Raw genomic sequence first — 26,773 nt, forward strand, 5'->3', positions numbered from 1 at the left:
GCACTTACTAATGAGATAGCTGAAAATAAACTAAATAAGAATTTCAAATAAAAAGTAGCATGGTGCTTACATTCTCTTATTATTTGATCATCTTTTAAATAACAAATTCTCTTAAATTTTGTTAGATTCAATAAAGAATCCTCCTCTTCCTCCCTTTCCCTCCCCACTGCTCTTTCCGATTTGGAGGTAAGACCGACTTTCCCGGGAAATTTCCCTGTTTTAAAAATAATGTTATCTTATCTTCCTATGAGTTATGATCAGCTGTAAAATTTTGCGATTGAATTGCAATTGCAATTTTTTGTAAGGTGAAAGCACTTATTTCAATTTCATTATGGTACGTTTGGTATTTCTTAATTGTGCATTTATATTTCTTCAAGATCATGTATACATACATTGTATTTTTCTTATTTTCCAGAAACCTGAAAGTATTAAATTCGTACTTAAGACCTATTTAAAAGAAAGAGAAAATGCATTACGTTATAATCCTAAGTTAGATGACGTACTTTAATTTTTTGACTATTCCTAATTTAATCATTTGAATGATATCAATGTTCACAACTTGATTATTTCAAGCTGTAAATTACTTTAAATTATTTTTGTTCTCCTTCAATTATAAAAAGTGATATAAATTACTGTTCTTATTTAATTCGTGTAATTCAATGTCTTCAGTATCAAAAGGAATTAACTTCATAGAAAATGTTTTATAGTCACAAACTTTTTATCCCTCTTGGTTGAATTTTAGGAAGTAATGAAAAATAATTTGATTTGGTTCTAAAAAGGTTTGAGTGCGTTTTGCTAAAGCTTTTAGTAGTAAATCAATTTAAAGGGCTGTAATGAATAAAATTATAATGTAAAAAATTATGACTGTGATTCTTAACTTTAATTCTAAAGTTTATTTTAAATATATATCTTTTTTTTGTTTGTTTATTTGGCTATCATGATCTAGTAAAATAATCTTTTATGTATGTTTTAAAATTAATTCAATTCCATTTATATTCTTTATCATTCAGGTAAACCCTTTAGTTATATATATTTAAACACTTAATCAAATGTATAACTATTTACATAGTGATTAAATTTGTGATTTATTTTGCTTTATTTTATGATAATAATTTTATATTTAAGAAATATACATAAATGTTGTATTTATGTCAGTAAAAATGTTTAAAAAATATTTGAAAAGATTAGTCTTGCTAATTGATAAAATATGTTAATATACTTCAAGCAGAAAAAATTTGAAGAATGATATGTATCATAATAATATTTAAACTTCCATAAGCTATGTATGCATATTTAAATAAAGATTTTTTTAATTTTTTTTATCGTGAAAGTGTATTTAAAAAAATATTGTATTAAGATTGGCATTTTTTACTTGTACTTGCAGCTTTTCTTGGTTGTTTATTGATTTACCCACTTTATTGCGAATTCTTGTGCATAAAACTAATTTCCAAAATCTACTCAAAATCAATGAATGTATATTGAAGGAGATTGTTTCCCTTTTATCATGATTAATACTGCATTTTATATGTCAAAATTTGCTTTTTTAGGGAATAATTTTGTATTCAAATTTTTGAGTGTTTCTAGTAAAAACTTGACTCTCGCATAAGTCAGCTGAGCTATGCTGTAGATCTCAGGAATTCAAGCTTTTTGAACCTTGATTTATATAAAATGTATTTTTGTATCTAGAAATTGTTTCCTGAGTTTTTAAAAGCTGTACATCATAATTTAAATTTTGTTTGAAGGCTCTGAAGTTGTACAATTCTATGTAATTTTTTAAGAATATATGATTAAAAAAATTCAAAAGTTACTTTTTTTTATGGCATAATAGTAGTATTGACTTGGCTTTCATAAAGTTATTTATTTCGGGTTTAAAGCTTTATTCCTTTTTTTAAAAATATCTTCTTCTTTTTTTCTTTTTCTTTTTTTTTTCAGATGTTACTAGCTATTTGTCTGAACCCCTGAATATATGCCAGGTAAAATTTCTGTAGATTTAAATCGATTTTTTTTTTTTTAAACTTTTAGTGCCTTTTAAACATAAGTCTTTGACTGTTGTAAAATTCGTTGAATCTCTTTTAAATTGGTATCCATATGTTATAGTAAGTATGATTTAGCAGTTATTATTAATATTAACCAGTAAAAGTGATTGATTTGTCAAATTTACTATGTATTATTAAAAATTTCCAATATATCATTTAATAATAAAACATGTATATACGTATTGTTACAAATATGTAATATTGCTTTCCATCATACTATTTCTTGATAAGGAAAACAATTGTACAGATCTGGTGGATGCTAAGTCAATGAATCCCCAGCCTTGGCAATTTAGCAGTAAAATAGAAGATTCCAGAATCAATAGGAATTTTGATGGTAGGCCATTAGGATGTGAATTATAATGATCTTTCTGGAACCTTCATTGTCCTGTCGAGGAAGCTCTAAAAAGCCAAAAATGAGCTGAAGTCAGTCAAGTATTCAAACAGTATTGAGTCGTGCTCAGCATCTAATCTTTATACTATTTAACCACTTTATACTGTTTATGACTGGTTTGTCGTTTATGTTTTACTGTTAGTGCTATTATTACGTACACTTTGGCTTAATTTCATTGCCTAGATACTCATGTTTTCGTATAGAATAAAGTGCCATTATTTGTTATTATGTTTCACCATATAGCCAGCCCCATTCATGTTTGGATTGTGGATATTGAATTTGCCGTAACAATAACTATGTTATTAAATATAACAAGTGTCATATAAACATCACTTATATACTATTTGTTAATGTCTGGCTGTAGTTTTAACACCTTGCTTCAATATAGCTAATTTAGATTAAATATTAGTTAAAAAATGTTGAAATTTGTTTCCATTGAGAAATATACAATTTTTTTCTGTGAAATTTTTAATTACAGAAACTAACTTTAGTGTTTTCAATTCTTTGATTCATTTCTGATCATAAAATAATCTATATATTACAACTGGTTATAATTTATGGATAAGGGGTATCCAGAAACAAAGTTCTGCTAAGCAATTGAAAAAAGAGAATAAATATTAGAAAAACACTTTTATTGCATAATAATAATTGTTATTTTTTAACATAATTGTCTCTATTGTTGAAGCATTTATCTTATCAAGGTACAAGTTTTTGTTTGACCTTGTCATTAAAAGATGATGCTTGCTATGAAGAAGTGAACAGGAAATTTGAGGAAGGTGCATTGACAGCATTGTAACAGTGAGATTTTGGTTCCCCTTAATCTTCTTAATGATCGTCTGAAAAGATTCCACTAAAACATCGATTGCTTTAGTACAATTCAGTTATCAGGCAAATTTTTGAAATAAGCATAAGAATTCAACATCTTAACAGAAAAGGCACTCTGCATGGAACAAAACAAATAGCAGTCTGAAGTTGCAACGTCTGGTAAATATACTAGAAGGACCATCTCATTCCAACAAAAATATTCTAAAGCTTCTTTCTTTGGTCTGACAGCATGTGGTGAGCATTGCTTAGTTGGAAAACAAATTTGTCATAGTTTTCAACATGTTCCAATTGTTTCTGCTTCAATGCTTTATTGATGAACAGTTTCTTGTATTGGTGGTTAAGGAAGATTGATTGATTGGAGGTTGGTAAAGATTTCATCAAGAAATGCTACCATATCTGCATCTTGGATTATTTTTTTTAATAAAATGCATGTGGCTTACTATGCTCTTTATCATATATATCAAAGTCATCATTTTGAAATTGCTAAAACCAGTATGTATTCAATAGGGCCTATTCATCATAAATACTTAAAAACAACGTGCAATGACTTCCAAAAGTATTCATACACTTTCGAATTCTAACGGCATACTGCTCTATCCATTACTAAAAATTAATATTTCATAATGAAAAATTCCTTAATAATATCTGTACATTTTTCCAAGTAACCTTCATTAAATATTTTCATGATATATAAAAACCTTTTTTTTTTTAAAAAAAAAAGAAGCAAAACAAAACAAAGTTATCTTACAAAAGTCTTCATATACTTTAAAAGACACTGATACATATTAATAAATATTGCAATATTTTAGTCAGTTCATACTTAATAAGATATCCTGCAGCAACCACACCAATTTCTAGTCATCTGGGGATAATTTGCACTAATTTTTTTCTTACTTCTGTATCAGTGCTCCACCATTCTTCCATCATTACTATTTTTAATTTGGTTTTCTTTTTTAATGTTGTGTCATCATACTCTAACTTTCAGTTCTTTCTAAATATATTCTATTGGATTTAAATTATGTGATAGAGATGGAATTTTCATATTTTGTAGACTATTACAAGGATACCAGAAGTTAATTTTGACTGTTGTGTGCTTCAGGTCATTATCCTGATGAAATAAATAAAGTTATTTCAAATTTTAGGCAGATAAATTTAAATTTAAAAAAAAATTCCTGATTATGTCTCCTCATCCATGTAATAATTATCTATACTGAAAATGAAATATTCATCATTCACTTAGAAAAAGTTCGAAAATTTAAAGCAATCTAATATGTTTACTATCTATTCCACTTAATATATTTTCTTCACATTTTTTCCATTATAAAAAAAAGGCTATATTTGGTAATTTATTTAACATTTGAAATATTTCATAATGCTTTGTTTGTTAAAAAATTCTTCGATCATAGTTGGTCATAGTTCATAGTTGATTCATTTTTGAGAAGATTCATTCCTCAATCTTCTTTAAAAATTTATATTAATGGTAGCAGAGGTGAGGGGGGAACTTCTGGTAGTGGAGTTTATATTCCTACTCCTACCGCACTTTGAAGTTCAATAGCGATTACATCTTGGGCCAGGAAATCACAAGCAATAAATACATTGAAGGCCAGGTGGCCAAGGCTTAATGTTGTCAAGTTTATATCTGATCGAGATTGGGGAGCAGAAAGCAGTGTATACAAACTACATACATTTCTCTTATTAGACCAATATTGGAGTATGGCTTCTTCATCTTTTTCTTATGCTTCCAAAACCAATCTTAATAAACTTGAAAGTGTGCTGCTAGAATCATTACCGAACTTCAGCATAGTTGTCCAAATGACATTGTCCTTTTTGAGAGTGATTTGCCACTGCTTTCAATGAGAAGAACTTATTACCTAACAAAATATTTTAGCAAGCTTTACAGTTCCTGTGGACAGCACAGAACTTCCACCTACCTTCACACTTGGACGGACAATCGATGTTTGAAGAAACATAGCCCTTTTTCTTTTGCAAGAACGCTGAATCTGCCTTCTTCTGATATGGAGCTCCATTCTTTGGGTTCCCAGGAAACTGGCCTGGAACTTGATGGAATACACTTCTATGACGAATTCTTTACTAGTGTGACGAAAAACTCTGAGATGCCTGCCCTTGTCAGAACTCTGGCTATGGAGACTATCCATAGTATTCTTCAATCTTCTTTAAAGATTTATACTGATGGTAGCAGAGGTGAGGAGGGATTTCTGGTAGTGGAGTTTCTATTCCTACTCCTACCAGCGCTTTGGAGTTCAAGATCGAAAACCCTAATGTTTGTTCAGTTTTTAGATCAGAGCTTATTGTATCAGAAGGGGCTTGCAGTATGTAGTGCATATGGAAGATCATTTCCAAGACATCTGAATATTAACTGACAGTCGCACTTCAATTCAGCATCCCTCTAATTGGGGTATTGTTGGAGACCAGACAAGCCTGAGCAATTTAAATCTACTTAACAGACTTTTTCTTAATTGGTCGTGCCATACACTTTCAATGGATCCTTTCACGTGTTGGAGTTGAAGGTAATGAAAAAGCCAACTCCTTAGCCAGGTCTGCTGCTGAGGAGGGTATGAGTCATTGTGGAAAGCTCACCTTTAACGAGATTTCTTCCCTGGCAAAAATAAAATTGAACAAGCTTTTAAAATCTTCTCCCTACTATTCATGGTATTTTGCAAAAAATCCAAGTGAGTGCTTCCAGCTTAGACCCAGATCCCACCAAACTGCTTTCTCACGCTTCTTGAGTGGCCATACTAGAACCCTCACTTTTCGGTAGGATAAAAAAATATACCCTGAATGCCATTGGTGTTCAGCAGACATGGCCTCCCCTGCCCATATTTTGGTTTGTTTGGGTTTTAACAAAGACAAAGTCTTCCAGGACCTGCAACTGTTAGACATTTATGGATTCATGAGGATTGTCTAGCCTTGCTAGATGATTCCAAGATTAGTAACAATAACAACATTTATATGTGAAATGAAATATTCATCATTCACTTAGAAAAAGTTCAAAAATTTAAAGCAATCTAATATGTTTACTATCTATTCCACTTAATATATTTTCTTCATGCTTTTTTTTCCATTAAAAAAAGATTATAGGCTATATTTGGTAATTTATTTAACATTTGAAATATTTCATAATGCTTTGTTTGTTAAAAAATTTTAAAATTTCCATTCTAGTAATTGTTTTCTATTCTAATCTTAAATATAATAATCTTTGCTTCAAATGAAAAAAATTTAAATCCACATGAATGAATAAATTTGGTTTCATCGAAGTAAGGAACATAATGTATTTGGCATTGTTAAAAATTATTCAATGATTTGAATTAGAGGTATTTAAGATTTATTATTTGTTGCTAATAAGAAAAAGAAGGAAATAATGATGCCTCTTTGGTTATTTATTTGACTTTTGGATTAGATTATATTTATCTGGAATGTTCTGTAATTATTGCAAGTAATAACTTAATGATAGATGTTTGAATAAAATGTTCCTCAATTTAAAAAAAAAATTATTTTTATTTTAATACACCTTTTTTTAAAGGCACATTTTAGTTTTTTTTTAATGAATTAAATTGTAAAATTATTTGATCATAATTGTTATTTTTTTTCATAGATTCATATTCTTTTCTTAAAGAAATTTCAAAAAAAAGTTTTCTGCAAAATTTTAATTAAAATCAAAAACATTGTGTTGATTCATGAAAAGAAAGGAAAGCTCTTTTTCACTTAAAAAGTTTGCTTTAAAATCTAAATATATTCTACACTGACTTTAATAGTATTTTTTAACATCTAGATTACAAATAATATTTAATGTTGAGCTTTAAAAAACAAGTATAAAGACATCTTCTTAAATGAGTGGTAGTTAAATATAGTGTGAAGCATTTTCTTTCTGCTTTCATTTAAAATTAACATTTGTTTTTCAATCATAAAAATAAATGCAATTTATATTTGGTTAAGATTTTTAAATTATTTATAGAATTTTTTTTAATAAATCTACTGTTTTTATTGACATTATGCCCTATGAAAATTTTACCTTACCAAAAAAATTTTATAATCAAATCCATAGCAAAACTGTACTCATTTCATCTGGAAATGCTTGAAACATTGACTTTGTTTCTCCAACCGCATTACTTGTGATTCATCATTATAAAATTAGTATTATTTAAAACAATGGGAAAACATTGCTTAATGTGTAAAGTATAATTATATTTGTAATATTTATAAAAATGAATTATTTTATTTGTTGGTCTGATAACTAACATACTAACAGGTGAAAAGGTAGCAAAATATTTTCCCTCACTGTTAAAATTGAATTCTATTCAACATGTTCTTCAAAATTGTAAAAATATTTCAAATGTATTGTTCTGTTTCAGATTTATTGATCATGGAACCACAAGCTGCTAGCCTTCCATTGGATGAACTGAATGGTAAATATTATTTTATTAGGCATTTATATTCTATTTTTAACGGTTTATAAATATGATAATATTTCCATGATTGTACATTTTATTATTATTATAACTTTAAACAGAAAAAATGATTTATTAACCCTTTCATTATTGATCCAACCCAACCAGCCGTATAAATTCTATACTGGCCGCCTGGTTTCTGTTTCATACGAGGAATGCAAGATGTAAAATGAGTTATCACCAAAGTTGTCCTTGCTTAATATCCTATGCCCATCATTTGAAACAAAAATTTGTAAGCCAGTATGAAATTTGTACAGCTGGTTGGGTTGAGTATCAATAGTGAAAGGGTTAAAGAACTAATGTCGCAATTTTTTGGTTAACCTGGGGCATACAATCTAACTCACTTCAATATTCTGGCATATTCATATTCATAATATAAAAAAAAGAGCATTTGGCATTAAATCGCAATAAAAGAAACATCTACTACTAATGGGAGGCAACTTTTCAAGTTTATTATGGTATTTTTTATTTAAATATTTTATGAAAAAAAAAATTATTTTGATATGATTTGGCAAATTTTAGTAGATATTTCTTTTTTTAAAAAAAATTAATTGAAAAGCAATGATTTGCCAATTTTATGTTTTGGTTAACAGAGTGCTTGAACTCAAAGGTTCTTCACTTCCCCACCTAACAATGCTAGGGAAAGAATAAAATAATAAATGCAAAATGATTAAGAAAAGTAACGAAGGAGTATATAATACTAATGAGACACCCATTTTAGTGTAAAGTATATTTTATTTTCAATAAATCAATTATTTCAGGATAAAAAAAATATCATCACATCTAGTAGTTACTTTGAAAGATACAATGAACCTGTCTGGTACTTTAGACTACCAATGACTTGCACAATCACTTTGCAAGCCCCTAATTAATTTATATCACTCTCAGACATTTGAAGGATACAAACAGATCCCCCTCAAGTAATTTCTTGGCAATGAGAATCTGGAAAAATGTAATTTGATGAAGAATTAATTTCTTCTTTACTTTAGACTCATATTTTTCAATGCATAAATAGTCTTTGATATACGTAGACTTTATGACTAATATGGTTCAAAATTTTGATTTTCAATTTAATAAGCACCTTTTTCTTTTATTTCTTAGTTCCTGTTGAACCTCAAGAGGAAATGTTGGCTGTTGGAATAGGTTGGCGATTATGGGAAATTGCAGATGAATTTGATTTAAATGCTGCTATTAACCAGGCTTCTGGAATTGGTATTTAATATTAATGTAATTGTTCAGCAAAAAATTTTGAAAATAAAATAATTATTACGATTTTAAATTTAAAAAATATGCATATAATTGTAGTGCTTGTATTGCAGTGCTAGTCTTTGTTTCATTTCAACAAATTAACTAGACTTAGTAACATTTATTTATTAGGAATTATTGAAAAGAAATTTTATAGTAAAATTATTTTAACTACATAATAAGCTTGTGGAGTATAAATACGTTTTTGAGTAATTAAAGTTCTATATATTCTCTCTTTAGCTTTAATTTTTTTTTTTAAACCCTGCCATATCAATTCTACTTGCAATATTCTATGTATTATTAGAATTACTGGATTTAAAGAAAAAAAAATATTAATTGAAAAACTTATAAATGTTATGTGAATTTACAAACCAGTTTTGTAATATGGTTATTAAAAAGTACATTGAATTTGCTTCCAAATAATGAATATTATGCATTGTGATTTTAAAATATTAAACTGAAAGATAATATGTGTTGCTAGTTTTTTCCGTCCTGTATTTAAAAAAGTATTGTAAGGTTTAAATTAATTGGAACCCTAGAATTAATTTTGATGTTATAGCCATTATAAACATTGATCATTTAAGAATTGTATTGTGTTAACATTCATTTCTTCTTTAACTATATTATCTTAATTATTATTTTTGCACTTATAAACCTTTTCATTTTTATTTCAGCTATTTGTTTATTATCATGTAAAAGGAATTTCTTTTCAAAGGCTTTTTTTATCTATTAAAATAATATGACATTAATTAAAATATCATCTTTAAACTGATTAAATTTTTATGAAAGCCAGTATGAAATTTGTACAGCTGGTTGGGTTGAGTATCAATAGTGAAAGGGTTAAAGAACTAATGTCGCAATTTTTTGGTTAACCTGGGGCATACAATCCAACTCACTTCAATATTCTGGCATATTCATATTCATAATATAAAAAAAAGAGCATTTGGCATTAAATCGCAATAAAAGAAACATCTACTACTAATGGGAGGCATACTTTTCAAGTTTATTATGGTATTTTTTATTTAAATATTTTATGAAAAAAAAATTATTTTGATATGATTTGGCAAATTTTAGTAGATATTTCTTTTTTTTAAAAAATTAATTGAAAAGCAATGATTTGCCAATTTTATGTTTTGGTTAACAGAGTGCTTGAACTCAAAGGTTCTTCACTTCCCCACCTAACAATGCTAGGGAAAGAATAAAATAATAAATGCAAAATGATTAAGAAAAGTAACGAAGGAGTATATAATACTAATGAGACACCCATTTTAGTGTAAAGTATATTTTATTTTCAATAAATCAATTATTTCAGGATAAAAAAGATATCATCACATCTAGTAGTTACTTTGAAAGATACAATGAACCTGTCTGGTACTTTAGACTACCAATGACTTGCACAATCACTTTGCAAGCCCCTAATTAATTTATATCACTCTCAGACATTTGAAGGATACAAACAGATCCCCCTCAAGTAATTTCTTGGCAATGAGAATCTGGAAAAATGTAATTTGATGAAGAATTAATTTCTTCTTTACTTTAGACTCATATTTTTCAATGCATAAATAGTCTTTGATATACATAGACTTTATGACTAATATGGTTCAAAATTTTGATTTTCAATTTAATAAGCACCTTTTTCTTTTATTTCTTAGTTCCTGTTGAACCTCAAGTGGAAATGTTGGCTGTTGGAATAGGTCGGCGATTAAGGGAAATTGCAAATATATTTGATTTAAATGCTGCTATTAACCAGGCTTCTGGAATTGGTATTTAATATTAATGTAATTGTTCAGCAAAAAATTTTGAAAATAAAATAATTATTACGAATTTAAATTTAAAAAATATGCATATAATTGTAGTGCTTGTATTGCAGTGCTAGTCTTTGTTTCATTTCAACAAATTAACTAGACTTAGTAACATTTATTTATTAGGAATTATTGAAAAGAAATTTTATAGTAAAATTATTTTAACTACATAATAAGCTTGTGGAGTATAAATACTTTTTCGAGTAATTAAAGTTCTATATATTCTTTCTTTAGCTTTAATTTTTTTTTTTTTTAAACCCTGCCATATCAATTCTACTTGCAATATTCTATGTATTATTAGAATTACTGGATTTAAAGAAAAAAAAATATTAATTGAAAAACTTATAAATGTTATGTGAATTTACAAACCAGTTTTGTAATATGGTTATTAAAAAGTACATTGAATTTGCTTCCAAATAATGAATATTATGCATTGTGATTTTAAAATATTAAACTGAAAGATAATATGTGTTGCTAGTTTTTTCCGTCCTGTATTTAAAAAAGTATTGTAAGGTTTAAATTAATTGGAACCCTAGAATTAATTTTGATGTTATATCCATTATAAACATTGATCATTTAAGAATTGTATTGTGTTAACATTCATTTCTTCTTTAACTATATTATCTTAATTATTATTTTTGCACTTATAAACCTTTTCATTTTTATTTCAGCTTTTTGTTTATTATCATGTAAAAGGAATTTCTTTTCAAAGGCTTTTTTTATCTATTAAAATAATATGACATTAATTAAAATATCATCTTTAAACTGATTAAATTTTTATGAAAGCCAGTATGAAATTTGTACAGCTGGTTGGGTTGAGTATCAATAGTGAAAGGGTTAAAGAACTAATGTCGCAATTTTTTGGTTAACCTGGGGCATACAATCTAACTCACTTCAATATTCTGGCATATTCATATTCATAATATAAAAAAAAGAGCATTTGGCATTAAATCGCAATAAAAGAAACATCTACTACTAATGGGAGGCATACTTTTAAAGTTTATTATGGTATTTTTTATTTAAATATTTTATGAAAAAAAAAATTATTTTGATATGATTTGGCAAATTTTAGTAGATATTTCTTTTTTTAAAAAAAATTAATTGAAAAGCAATGATTTGCCAATTTTATGTTTTGGTTAACAGAGTGCTTGAACTCAAAGGTTCTTCACTTCCCCACCTAACAATGCTAGGGAAAGAATAAAATAATAAATGCAAAATGATTAAGAAAAGTAACGAAGGAGTATATAATACTAATGAGACACCCATTTTAGTGTAAAGTATATTTTATTTTCAATAAATCAATTATTTCAGGATAAAAAAAATATCATCACATCTAGTAGTTACTTTGAAAGATACAATGAACCTGTCTGGTACTTTAGACTACCAATGACTTGCACAATCACTTTGCAAGCCCCTAATTAATTTATATCACTCTCAGACATTTGAAGGATACAAACAGATCCCCCTCAAGTAATTTCTTGGCAATGAGAATCTGGAAAAATGTAATTTGATGAAGAATTAATTTCTTCTTTACTTTAGACTCACATTTTTCAATGCATAAATAGTCTTTGATATACATAGACTTTATGACTAATATGGTTCAAAATTTTGATTTTCAATTTAATAAGCACCTTTTTCTTTTATTTCTTAGTTCCTGTTGAACCTCAAGTGGAAATGTTGGCTGTTGGAATAGGTCGGCGATTAAGGGAAATTGCAAATATATTTGATTTAAATGCTGCTATTAACCAGGCTTCTGGAATTGGTATTTAATATTAATGTAATTGTTCAGCAAAAAATTTTGAAAATAAAATAATTATTACGAATTTAAATTTAAAAAATATGCATATAATTGTAGTGCTTGTATTGCAGTGCTAGTCTTTGTTTCATTTCAACAAATTAACTAGACTTAGTAACATTTATTTATTAGGAATTATTGAAAAGAAATTTTATAGTAAAATTATTTTAACTACATAATAAGCTTGTGGAGTATAAATACTTTTTCGAGTAATTAAAGTTCTATATATTCTCTCTTTAGCTTTAATTTTTTTTTTTAAAACCCTGCCATATCAATTCTACTTGCAATATTCTATGTATTATTAGAATTACTGGATTTAAAGAAAAAAAAATATTAATTGAAAAACTTATAAATGTTATGTGAATTTACAAACCAGTTTTGTAATATGGTTATTAAAAAGTACATTGAATTTGCTTCCAAATAATGAATATTATGCATTGTGATTTTAAAATATTAAACTGAAAGATAATATGTGTTGCTAGTTTTTTCCGTCCTGTATTTAAAAAAGTATTGTAAGGTTTAAATTAATTGGAACCCTAGAATTAATTTTGATGTTATAGCCATTATAAACATTGATCATTTAAGAATTGTATTGTGTTAACATTCATTTCTTCTTTAACTATATTATCTTAATTATTATTTTTGCACTTATAAACCTTTTCATTTTTATTTCAGCTATTTGTTTATTATCATGTAAAAGGAATTTCTTTTCAAAGGCTTTTTTTATCTATTAAAATAATATGACATTAATTAAAATATCATCTTTAAACTGATTAAATTTTTATGAAAGCCAGTATGAAATTTGTACAGCTGGTTGGGTTGAGTATCAATAGTGAAAGGGTTAAAGAACTAATGTCGCAATTTTTTGGTTAACCTGGGGCATACAATCCAACTCACTTCAATATTCTGGCATATTCATATTCATAATATAAAAAAAAGAGCATTTGGCATTAAATCGCAATAAAAGAAACATCTACTACTAATGGGAGGCATACTTTTCAAGTTTATTATGGTATTTTTTATTTAAATATTTTATGAAAAAAAAATTATTTTGATATGATTTGGCAAATTTTAGTAGATATTTCTTTTTTTTAAAAAAATTAATTGAAAAGCAATGATTTGCCAATTTTATGTTTTGGTTAACAGAGTGCTTGAACTCAAAGGTTCTTCACTTCCCCACCTAACAATGCTAGGGAAAGAATAAAATAATAAATGCAAAATGATTAAGAAAAGTAACGAAGGAGTATATAATACTAATGAGACACCCATTTTAGTGTAAAGTATATTTTATTTTCAATAAATCAATTATTTCAGGATAAAAAAGATATCATCACATCTAGTAGTTACTTTGAAAGATACAATGAACCTGTCTGGTACTTTAGACTACCAATGACTTGCACAATCACTTTGCAAGCCCCTAATTAATTTATATCACTCTCAGACATTTGAAGGATACAAACAGATCCCCCTCAAGTAATTTCTTGGCAATGAGAATCTGGAAAAATGTAATTTGATGAAGAATTAATTTCTTCTTTACTTTAGACTCATATTTTTCAATGCATAAATAGTCTTTGATATACATAGACTTTATGACTAATATGGTTCAAAATTTTGATTTTCAATTTAATAAGCACCTTTTTCTTTTATTTCTTAGTTCCTGTTGAACCTCAAGTGGAAATGTTGGCTGTTGGAATAGGTCGGCGATTAAGGGAAATTGCAAATATATTTGATTTAAATGCTGCTATTAACCAGGCTTCTGGAATTGGTATTTAATATTAATGTAATTGTTCAGCAAAAAATTTTGAAAATAAAATAATTATTACGAATTTAAATTTAAAAAATATGCATATAATTGTAGTGCTTGTATTGCAGTGCTAGTCTTTGTTTCATTTCAACAAATTAACTAGACTTAGTAACATTTATTTATTAGGAATTATTGAAAAGAAATTTTATAGTAAAATTATTTTAACTACATAATAAGCTTGTGGAGTATAAATACTTTTTCGAGTAATTAAAGTTCTATATATTCTTTCTTTAGCTTTAATTTTTTTTTTTTTTAAACCCTGCCATATCAATTCTACTTGCAATATTCTATGTATTATTAGAATTACTGGATTTAAAGAAAAAAAAATATTAATTGAAAAACTTATAAATGTTATGTGAATTTACAAACCAGTTTTGTAATATGGTTATTAAAAAGTACATTGAATTTGCTTCCAAATAATGAATATTATGCATTGTGATTTTAAAATATTAAACTGAAAGATAATATGTGTTGCTAGTTTTTTCCGTCCTGTATTTAAAAAAGTATTGTAAGGTTTAAATTAATTGGAACCCTAGAATTAATTTTGATGTTATATCCATTATAAACATTGATCATTTAAGAATTGTATTGTGTTAACATTCATTTCTTCTTTAACTATATTATCTTAATTATTATTTTTGCACTTATAAACCTTTTCATTTTTATTTCAGCTTTTTGTTTATTATCATGTAAAAGGAATTTCTTTTCAAAGGCTTTTTTTATCTATTAAAATAATATGACATTAATTAAAATATCATCTTTAAACTGATTAAATTTTTATGAAAGCCAGTATGAAATTTGTACAGCTGGTTGGGTTGAGTATCAATAGTGAAAGGGTTAAAGAACTAATGTCGCAATTTTTTGGTTAACCTGGGGCATACAATCTAACTCACTTCAATATTCTGGCATATTCATATTCATAATATAAAAAAAAGAGCATTTGGCATTAAATCGCAATAAAAGAAACATCTACTACTAATGGGAGGCATACTTTTAAAGTTTATTATGGTATTTTTTATTTAAATATTTTATGAAAAAAAAATTATTTTGATATGATTTGGCAAATTTTAGTAGATATTTCTTTTTTTTTAAAAAATTAATTGAAAAGCAATGATTTGCCAATTTTATGTTTTGGTTAACAGAGTGCTTGAACTCAAAGGTTCTTCACTTCCCCACCTAACAATGCTAGGGAAAGAATAAAATAATAAATGCAAAATGATTAAGAAAAGTAACGAAGGAGTATATAATACTAATGAGACACCCATTTTAGTGTAAAGTATATTTTATTTTCAATAAATCAATTATTTCAGGATAAAAAAGATATCATCACATCTAGTAGTTACTTTGAAAGATACAATGAACCTGTCTGGTACTTTAGACTACCAATGACTTGCACAATCACTTTGCAAGCCCCTAATTAATTTATATCACTCTCAGACATTTGAAGGATACAAACAGATCCCCCTCAAGTAATTTCTTGGCAATGAGAATCTGGAAAAATGTAATTTGATGAAGAATTAATTTCTTCTTTACTTTAGACTCATATTTTTCAATGCATAAATAGTCTTTGATATACATAGACTTTATGACTAATATGGTTCAAAATTTTGATTTTCAATTTAATAAGCACCTTTTTCTTTTATTTCTTAGTTCCTGTTGAACCTCAAGTGGAAATGTTGGCTGTTGGAATAGGTCGGCGATTAAGGGAAATTGCAAATATATTTGATTTAAATGCTGCTATTAACCAGGCTTCTGGAATTGGTATTTAATATTAATGTAATTGTTCAGCAAAAAATTTTGAAAATAAAATAATTATTACGAATTTAAATTTAAAAAATATGCATATAATTGTAGTGCTTGTATTGCAGTGCTAGTCTTTGTTTCATTTCAACAAATTAACTAGACTTAGTAACATTTATTTATTAGGAATTATTGAAAAGAAATTTTATAGTAAAATTATTTTAACTACATAATAAGCTTGTGGAGTATAAATACTTTTTCGAGTAATTAAAGTTCTATATATTCTTTCTTTAGCTTTAATTTTTTTTTTTTTTAAACCCTGCCATATCAATTCTACTTGCAATATTCTATGTATTATTAGAATTACTGGATTTAAAGAAAAAAAAATATTAATTGAAAAACTTATAAATGTTATGTGAATTTACAAACCAGTTTTGTAATATGGTTATTAAAAAGTACATTGAATTTGCTTCCAAATAATGAATATTATGCATTGTGATTTTAAAATATTAAACTGAAAGATAATATGTGTTGCTAGTTTTTTCCGTCCTGTATTTAAAAAAGTATTGTAAGGTTTAAATTAATTGGAACCCTAGAATTAATTTTGATGTTATATCCATTATAAACATTGATCATTTAAGAATTGTATTGTGTTAACATTCATTTCTTCTTTAACTATATTATCTTAATTATTATTTTTGCACTTATAAACCTTTTCATTTTTATTTCAGCTTTTTGTTTATTATCATGTAAAAGGAATTTCTTTTCAAAGGCTTTTTTTATCTATTAAAATAATATGACATTAATTAAAATATCATCTTTAAACTGATTAAATTTTTATGAAAGCCAGTATGAAATTTGTACAGCTGGTTGGGTTGAGTATCAATAGTGAAAGGGTTAAAGAACTAATGTCGCAATTTTTTGGTTAACCTGGGGCATACAATCTAACTCACTTCAATATTCTGGCATATTCATATTCATAATATAAAAAAAAGAGCATTTGGCATTAAATCGCAATAAAAGAAACATCTACTACTAATGGGAGGCATACTTTTAAAGTTTATTATGGTATTTTTTATTTAAATATTTTATGAAAAAAAAAATTATTTTGATATGATTTGGCAAATTTTAGTAGATATTTCTTTTTTTAAAAAAAATTAATTGAAAAGCAATGATTTGCCAATTTTATGTTTTGGTTAACAGAGTGCTTGAACTCAAAGGTTCTTCACTTCCCCACCTAACAATGCTAGGGAAAGAATAAAATAATAAATGCAAAATGATTAAGAAAAGTAACGAAGGAGTATATAATACTAATGAGACACCCATTTTAGTGTAAAGTATATTTTCAATAAATCAATTATTTCAGGATAAAAAAGATATCATCACATCTAGTAGTTACTTTGAAAGATACAATGAACCTGTCTGGTACTTTAGACTACCAATGACTTGCACAATCACTTTGCAAGCCCCTAATTAATTTATATCACTCTCAGACATTTGAAGGATACAAACAGATCCCCCTCAAGTAATTTCTTGGCAATGAGAATCTGGAAAAATGTAATTTGATGAAGAATTAATTTCTTCTTTACTTTAGACTCATATTTTTCAATGCATAAATAGTCTTTGATATACATAGACTTTATGACTAATATGGTTCAAAATTTTGATTTTCAATTTAATAAGCACCTTTTTCTTTTATTTCTTAGTTCCTGTTGAACCTCAAGTGGAAATGTTGGCTGTTGGAATAGGTCGGCGATTAAGGGAAATTGCAAATATATTTGATTTAAATGCTGCTATTAACCAGGCTTCTGGAATTGGTATTTAATATTAATGTAATTGTTCAGCAAAAAATTTTGAAAATAAAATAATTATTACGAATTTAAATTTAAAAAATATGCATATAATTGTAGTGCTTGTATTGCAGTGCTAGTCTTTGTTTCATTTCAACAAATTAACTAGACTTAGTAACATTTATTTATTAGGAATTATTGAAAAGAAATTTTATAGTAAAATTATTTTAACTACATAATAAGCTTGTGGAGTATAAATACTTTTTCGAGTAATTAAAGTTCTATATATTCTCTCTTTAGCTTTAATTTTTTTTTTAAAACCCTGCCATATCAATTCTACTTGCAATATTCTATGTATTATTAGAATTACTGGATTTAAAGAAAAAAAAATATTAATTGAAAAACTTATAAATGTTATGTGAATTTACAAACCAGTTTTGTAATATGGTTATTAAAAAGTACATTGAATTTGCTTCCAAATAATGAATATTATGCATTGTGATTTTAAAATATTAAACTGAAAGATAATATGTGTTGCTAGTTTTTTCCGTCCTGTATTTAAAAAAGTATTGTAAGGTTTAAATTAATTGGAACCCTAGAATTAATTTTGATGTTATATCCATTATAAACATTGATCATTTAAGAATTGTATTGTGTTAACATTCATTTCTTCTTTAACTATATTATCTTAATTACTATTTTTGCACTTATAAACCTTTTCATTTTTATTTCAGCTATTTGTTTATTATCATGTAAAAGGAATTTCTTTTCAAAGGCTTTTTTTATCTATTAAAATAATATGACATTAATTAAAATATCATCTTTAAACTGATTAAATTTTTATAAAATGTATTTAATAAGCATAATTATTTAATTTGGCATAAGTTACTGTTATATAATTTAATAATATAAGACACGACTCCCTTGTATATCTCAATATCAGATCTTAAATATGGCATTTAAAAATTCATAATAATAAATATTTAGAATTTTTATACATTTTAATGAAATATGATTAGCTTTAAATTCATTTAAGTATAATAATTCTGTTTTACTTCGCTTTAGGAAACAGAGTTCAGTTCAAGGAACATACAATTCGAGTGCCTTCAACATGTGATTGTATTCAAATTCCCATAGTTCGAACTGGAGCTTTAGATGGTATTGTAAATGTGGGATGGACAACACATGATAAAAGTGCTAAAGCTGGCATTCATTATGTTAATAGTCAAGGAAATATTTCTTTTGCTCAAAGTGAAGAGGAAAAGACCATTGAAGTAGAAATGATTGAAGACAGGGAGGAAAAAAAAGATATATGTTTTACAGTTGAACTTTTTGATGCTAGAGGCACCTTTAATACTGTAACAGTTTACATTGTTGATGATTCCAGTAAGTAACAAATTCATATTTTTGCTCTTATATTTGTTTACTTTTTTTTTTTTCAACTTGTTAGCTAGCTGGCTGGCTCTAGGAATAGTGAGTGGGTGTAATTATGTGCAAGATTACATATAAGATTTGAATTCATATTTCTCTTAAAGAGGTATTTTTAAACTTTTAAATAGATGTTTAGTCTATATTATTTTAATACCCTTGTATGTTCAATTCAAATATTTGCTCATAGATCGAATCACATGATATAACTGTTATCTAGCATCCAAATTCATGTTAACAGCACCAACTTCATTATCTTGCTTCTCATACAAAATATCTACCTAATTGCAGTAATAAAAATTATACATCACATTTTATGTTCAACAGTTTATAAAAAGAATAAAAAAAATAATAACAAACAATTAACCAAATATATACCCTAATATGTTTTATATTTCAAAGGAATTTGTTGACAAATTTCTTGTAATTAAATTTACTATAAAATTAATTGAATTGCAAAATATACATAAAAATATATATTTAAAATTGTTTAAATGAGATTGGACAAAAATTGGTGTCATTGGAAAGATAAGTTTTTAAATTTTAAGATTGTAAATTTAATATATTGTTATATTATATCAGCTGATATCTATATCAAAAAATCATAACCAAATTGTCCCTTAATTTATAATTATTTAAAATTCTGTGATAATTTCTTTAAGGTGTACATTCCAATCCTCCAAAATATGTTTGTGCCAATTTTGATGATTTTGGATCCAATCGTCTGTGCTGTAGAGCTCAAGAAGACAGACATATATTTGATTTTATCAATGTTGTTTTAATTGTATAAATATTTCTACATGCTCTATTTGAAAGAAGCAGATAATCTTATTTAATTCTTATAATTGTCAAATTAAAGATTTTATTAATCATGATTGATTCTGATGCAATTAAACTGTCAATTTCTTTCCTTTTTTTTCCTTAAGATATAACCTCTTTCCAGATGTTACAGATTCTATAAAGACTAGAACTTTTCCTCTTTTGTATTGGCTGATATAACTTTCTATCATTTTAAGGTTGAGATTTTAATCCCAAAATGAAAACAAATGTCTTTTTTTTTTTTTTTTTTTTCTTAGTTAGTTTTTCCTCTCATGTTTGGTATTTAAATATTAATGATTGAAAGAAAAAAAGATCTTGTCTCAGTATTTATAAAAACACAGAATGTTTGGTTTTTTTTTTTTTTTTTTCTTCCCCATAAAGAAAAAAGGTATTCATAAGTTGACATTTTTACCTCATAATCCAGAATTGTACTCACAAACTTATGTTGAATCACAGCAGTTGCCACTTCAAAAGTAAAACTGAGAATTTATATATATAATCTAATGATGCTTATCTTCATCTTTATTAAATGTGTGTGCGTGTTTAAATAATCATGACAAAGTATATGTATTCAAAATATTATTTTTCTATAAATGTGACCATCTGCAAAATTAGCTTTTCATTTGGTTATTTGGGATAATTAGTATTAAATACATAAGTAATAATCTTGTTTAGTATATAATAATTAATGGGATTGATTATCGTAATGATATTATAATCATTGCATTTGTATAATTTTAAAAATTATATGAAAATTGAAGTCTAATTAGCAATCTAAAAATTTCATACATGAAACTGTAAATTCTGCATTTGCTTAGTTGTCCTGTCGAAATTATTTTTAAAAATCTTTTTCAGATCTATATGCTGAAGAGAAATATTTTATAAAAAATATTTTTAGCTGTGCTGATAACATTCCGGTGAGTCATATGATTACTTTTTATTATTTTTAAACATTGATGCCTTTTAGATTTTGAATAATATAATTGCTTTATTGTTGTAAAAAATTAATAATCAATTACTAGTAATTTTTGTTTATGAAAGTAAATTCATATATTAACTTTTTCATGAGGATATAATTTAAAATTCCTTTTTTTTTTCCCCCCCAAACTCTATAATGTTTTTTTTATAAATGCTGAATTTAAAAATAATGAGGGGAAAAAAACCCACTAGCTTACAGTACAGCTAGCTACAATCAGTTATTTCTTCGCTATAGAACTGTGAATAAAATGGAAATATATATTTATAAGAATCATTTTCTTTAATCATATTGTTTCATTTGTTAAGTAATTGTCGCTTCTGTATATTTAAATGAAAAGTAATGTACTTCTAAAAAATTTATTATACTCAATTAAGTAAATCTCTCAACTTTAATGTCCTTACAATGATCACCCATAAATGAAAAGAATATATTTATTTTATAAATTCAAACTTTAAAAATTAAAAATATCTTGAAGGGAAAAAATACAAAAACCCCTTTATACAAGCTACTTAAAAAAAAAAAAAAAAAAAAAAAATCTTGATTGCTATTTTTATTTTATTGCATGCAACTATTCACATAAACTATGTTTAATATAATCACATTTAATATATCACTATTAGTCAGTTTTTAATCTTTTTCATTTATTTTATTAGAATAATATTTGCAAATTTGTGTATTTTAATCCTTTTTGAGTCTGACTTTTCAAAAATTGAATTCAATGCTAAATTTTTCAATTTATTTATTATTTTGGGAAATTAAAAATGTAGAAAAATATGACGTTTTTCCACAATAGCTGTTTTAATGGCCACTATGAACTTTGAAATGATATGTTAATCATTCAGTATGAAAAGTTATTTGTATATCTAAGTATTTAACTTCATGCATATTTTTTTCCCTAACATGTATGTTTTAAAAATATGTATTCTTTTTTCTTCACTTTTAGATATCTGAAATAGTGACTCGTTTAGTTGATAATGTTGTGACTCCCAATACTTTTAAAGCTGCTTTACAGTGTGTGTGTAGCAATGCTGATTCCATTTCTAAAGAATTTGCTCTTGCTTCTGAGTTGTTTAGACTCGCAGTACAGCATACTCCTTCGAACGTTTTAACAAAAACATTGTGATTTTTTTAATTACCTTCCTGAATTGGTAAGATTTATTTTGACATATTGCTATAAAATGGTTGGGTCGAGTTATTTATAAAATTTCTGTGAAAACTTATCAATTTTTTTTTATTAGAAATGTTAATTTTTTGCTTTTATCTTTTCCTTTTTCATACATTTTTATATATTTCCTGCCTTCAAGGATAGATTTTTTCACACATTTTGGTGCATTGGAATTCTGTTTGTGTAAAATTGCATTAAATAATCAGTTGTGTACTTTTGATGATTATAATCTATATTATCTTTCCAATATTTAATAATAGAGATAATTTAGACCTTCTAATTATAATAGATTGATTTTGATTAAATCTTAACTCTGTGTGCATGGTAGTAAATTTGAAGGGGACAAAAGTATTGCAAGATTCTCTAATATTTATAATAAAGAATTATATATTGAGAGATTAAAAAATAATTTAAATACAAAGATTTTTAAATTGCATTTTTATTTGTACATAAAATAATAAATGCTATTTTTAATAAAAAAATATGAAGTACTGAGTACAATGTGATAATATAAAGCCTTAATAAATATCATTAAAAATTTTTTAAACATTCAGTAAAAATTATAAGCTAATGGGATAAAATTGCAATATGATAGAAAGTAAAATAATTTTTTTAGCTCTTTATGTCTGTGTTTTGATTTCACACTATATATATATTTTTTTTTTTTAAATGTAGGGATGAAAGCAAGTTCTAAAAACTCTTTTATCTTAATTTTTATATCATTTTTTTTTTCATTACTTTCATGTTTAAAAGTGTACTTAGCTACCCTCCCACCACCACCATTACCTACTGATCTTTTCCATGTTTTAGATTTTTTCCCCCTTCTATTTTTTTTAATATGTTTTGTGAAACATCTACTCATGAATTTTAAAACATATTTTAATGGAAGACTTTTTTTTTTTTTTTTTTTTTTTTTTGTAGGAAGATATAGCTTCTATTTTTTAAGGACACCATTGGAAGATTATTTTTATCAGGAAATTTATATTATTTATCATGCAGTTTAATTTCATCTATAGTTGAAAATATACCAGCCTTAGTCTTTCACGAGAGCTTATGTGTTACAAATATAACGAATGAAATATGGTTGTTTTGGTATATTAATTAGATGCTGTTATAGTTTTTATGAGTGAGTGTGGATTTGTTTGTTTATATTTTGATTTATTTACTTTTAATTTAAAATGTTGATTTCTGTAATTTGTTATTATATTGTTTGGTAAATGAATTCTAAAACAAGTTAAGTTTTTTTATTTGTATTCTGATTAAAAAATCGTTCCATATTTCATCATATTTTCTTTTACTTAAAAAAATGCATCAGTGACTTCATTTTCTTTCATACTGTATTTTCTAAATTAGCTCAGCTATTAGAAAAAGCTTAAGCAGAGATATCAAATATTTTATCCTGTTGATGTTATAACTCAGAATTCAAAATAAAAATTACTTAATGTTTAACAGGATTTTGAATTTTACTGTAAATGAGTGCAAGATAAAAATGATGCAACTGACGTTAATAGATGCCTCAAATAAATACTAGCTTAATAAATTCGGTTTGCTGTATAAATATTAATCACTGGCTTCCTTTGATAACATGCTGCTTCACAGGAAATATTGGATCTGTTTCATTTCATTAATTCCACTTTCAGTCTTTAGTAATATAATTCGATTTTCTGATTCTACTTGTAGACTGTCATATGAAAAAATAATGAGCAAAATGTTTTTCTTTAACTTTTAACAATGAATAGAAATCATGCAATTAAATATTTAATAAAATAATAATATTATTGATCATTATGCAAAAATATTTATTTTTTAAAAAATACCAGAATTGGTTTTCTGCATTTGAAGGTATGATAATATTTTCAATAATCATTGCAGGAAAATTTTCAAAATCTTGCTTAATTTTTAGTTAAAGTTTTTAAAAATTATTTTGAGTTACACATATCTGTGCTGAATTTTTTAGTTTTAGTCATATAATCCATCTTGTAAAGTGCCAACACATATACATGCTGTTTTATTATTAGTTGATGTTTCTTTTTTTAAGAATGCATGTTCATTACTTTACATTTTATGTTTGTTTTTCCTATTATGTTTATATATAATATATATATATATATATATTTGTTTTTTATTTTTTCAATTGACTTTTCTAATAATTTAGAAAAGTTGATTTCATGTAAAACAATCTGTTTATGTTTAATATTGTTTAGTGATTGCTGTTAATATTATATCTAATATTTTAGCTACTTGATTTCATTTTATATCAAAATTATTTTAAAGAATGTAAAAAGGAAGTTCTGTTTTAAAAATTTTAGATGGTATTAAAATATGTAAAATGTCTTTTATGCTTTCATTCCGACTTTCAAGCTTTTTGATTAATGGAGCGAACAAGAATTAAATTATAAAATTGTATGTAAACTATAAGAATAGTATGATTTTTTTTCACTTCTTTTATAATTACCTGAATATCTTCTATTTTTTTATTTAAAGACTATTCTTTATATATATGCAGATAAATAAAATAAACAATTTTCTGAAGCATTGGCATCTAATAATAATTTTTTAATGCTTTTAATTGAATTGAAGATTTTTTCTCCACTCATTAAAAAAGTATTTTTTGTTTCTATGGTTCAAAACTTTGACCTTTAAACTAAAAAATCCCTGTATAAGCATAATGAAGAATAGGAATGTATTGTATTTTAATTATTTTAAAATGATGTTTTATTTAGCTCTGTTTTATGATAAAAAATAAATTTGCTGGGAGTGGAAACTTCCAGAGCATCTCTTTTAAAGAAACGTTAAAAAAAGTGGGTACTATTGTTCAAATTATGTAACAATAAACTATTTTCTGTTGTTACAGTGCTTTAAATTGCTAATTCTAGAAACTTTTGATACCTTAGCTTTGAAAAAAAGTGCTTTTCTGTTATAATCATAACATTGCATTCTCAGTGACAATTGGTTATTTTTGCTTGTTTTCTTTCCATGCATCTAAATTTATTTATAAGTAAAATACTATGTTTTTTTTTTGTTGTTGTTGTTTTTTTTTTTAAGAATATTTTGCCTTTTGCTCACTTAAAATGCTGCAGATTTTGGGTGCACAGTATTTATTTTACTTCATTTGTATTATTAAAAAAAAGATAAATTCATAACTAACAAATCTAACAAAGATGTGTTTTTATGAAATTGGCTATGGAGTTTGCCAAGGTAAGTCTTCTAACTAGTGACTGAGCAAAGATTCAATAATTTGTGTTAAAAGTTAACATTAGTAATTTCATAAAATAAACTTAGTAATAGTAATCTCCCCAAAAGTTTATTGCATGCTCTCTAATAAAAGTGTTTCCTTCTCACAATGCATAAAATAATAAAAGTGTTACCTTCTCACGATGCATAAAATAATAAAAGTGTTACCTTCTCACATTGCATAAAATAATAATAGAAGTGTTATTTTCTCACAATGCATAACATAACAATGCATAACATTGTAGACCTTGAACAAGGCCATGTTTACTATGAGTGCTTAAATTTTTTTTTCAGAGTTGCACCCATACGGATTGTGTGCTTTGTAATAATAAAGAAAACTAGTACTTGTGTATTAATTTTTACTTTATGAACAACAATTATAAAATGAAACTTTAATTTTCTTGGATCCCTGGCATCGGATTAATACACAAGAATCAGAAAATCGTATCATATTCTTCTTTTGTTATATTGAAGAGTTAAATTTTCGGTGAAAATCGAGACCAAGAATTTAGAAATCAGTGATATTGGCTAGGTTAACACTATGTTGGAATCTGTCCAATCGACATTCGATTGACACCTTGTTTCTTTGCTTTTTCACTGATTGCAGTCTTCAAGAAAAAGAACTTTATATTTCTGGTCTAGATGTGCTCTTAAAAGCGACATACTGGCACCTATCTCAATCAACTTCAAACACAAGTTGACACAAAAAGATTCTTCTAAGATTTCGTTTTTCTTACCATTAGATTTGGAAAATTTCTGTTCTTCTTCAGGGGCATTATTCAGAGAAGACAGCTTTCACTAAGAAAGACTGCTGTATAACAGTTTTCCTGTAATTACTTGTCTCTCTTTCTGTGCGTACCCCTCTTCACTTTCCTTTGACTCATCCTCTACATCATTCTTTTTTAGTGGCCCTGATTTCCATTCGATCTTCTCCTTTTACATCTTGTCTTTCGTCATTTTCTTCTTTAATTGCTTCTTTGGCATCTTGAATGTCTACATTCACTTCTTGTTCATATTCTTGCAATCTGTCTATATAATCCTTAATTCCGTCGAATTGATGATGTGTCCTTTGATTTCTTCAAAATGCCGTACACCGCAGAATCCCCTTTTTGATGACAGTACAGAGGAAAAATCCAAAATACATCTGTAAGTTGCACAGTGGGAGATTTTTTCTACACAAAAAGAAATTACACTTATGAAGCATACACGAAACAGCTCTTGCAGAAGCACACAAACAACAAATAGGTGATAAAC

General features: G+C 26.1%; 2 protein-coding genes across 6 annotated transcripts in view; both read left to right on the top strand.

The window, feature by feature from the left end:
• The window catches only part of LOC129988961 (uncharacterized), a 91,672-nt gene extending 73,063 nt beyond the window's left edge, over positions 1-18,609 (top strand). The window contains exon 2 of the mRNA XM_056097260.1: positions 18,591-18,609. The gene's annotated coding sequence lies outside the window, so the exon portion shown is untranslated. The remainder of the gene's footprint in view (positions 1-18,590) is intronic.
• Positions 65-24,274, top strand: LOC129988960 (uncharacterized). 5 transcript variants are annotated; one of them, XM_056097256.1, is made up of 14 exons: positions 193-334; positions 416-485; positions 1,933-1,973; positions 7,623-7,676; positions 8,820-8,930; positions 10,616-10,726; positions 12,417-12,527; positions 14,215-14,325; positions 16,015-16,125; positions 17,811-17,921; positions 18,960-19,280; positions 20,997-21,058; positions 22,064-22,268; positions 23,207-24,274. In XM_056097256.1, the coding sequence occupies exons 3-13, from the start codon at positions 1,967-1,969 to the stop codon at positions 22,241-22,243; spliced, it is 1,290 nt and encodes a 429-aa protein (XP_055953231.1). In that variant the 5' UTR covers positions 193-334; positions 416-485; positions 1,933-1,966; the 3' UTR covers positions 22,244-22,268; positions 23,207-24,274. The 5 variants fall into 5 exon arrangements, with proteins under 5 accessions (XP_055953232.1, XP_055953231.1, XP_055953230.1 ...); XM_056097257.1 differs by lacking the exons at positions 193-334; positions 416-485 and adding an exon at positions 65-186; XM_056097255.1 differs by lacking the exon at positions 416-485.
• Positions 24,275-26,773: the final 2,499 nt, after the last annotated feature.

Source organism: Argiope bruennichi, chromosome 10, assembly GCF_947563725.1.
Source record: "Argiope bruennichi chromosome 10, qqArgBrue1.1, whole genome shotgun sequence".
Lineage (NCBI taxonomy): Eukaryota > Metazoa > Arthropoda > Arachnida > Araneae > Araneidae > Argiope > Argiope bruennichi.

What these genes read in the sequence shown, in the direction of transcription:
- LOC129988960 (XM_056097257.1), top strand. An exon ending in TAACCAGGCTTCTGGAATTG is followed by an intron (nt 8,931 to 10,615) that starts GTATTTAATATT and finishes TTTATTTCTTAG; the next exon opens with TTCCTGTTGAACCTCAAGTG. An exon ending in TAACCAGGCTTCTGGAATTG is followed by an intron (nt 17,922 to 18,959) that starts GTATTTAATATT and finishes ACTTCGCTTTAG; the next exon opens with GAAACAGAGTTCAGTTCAAG.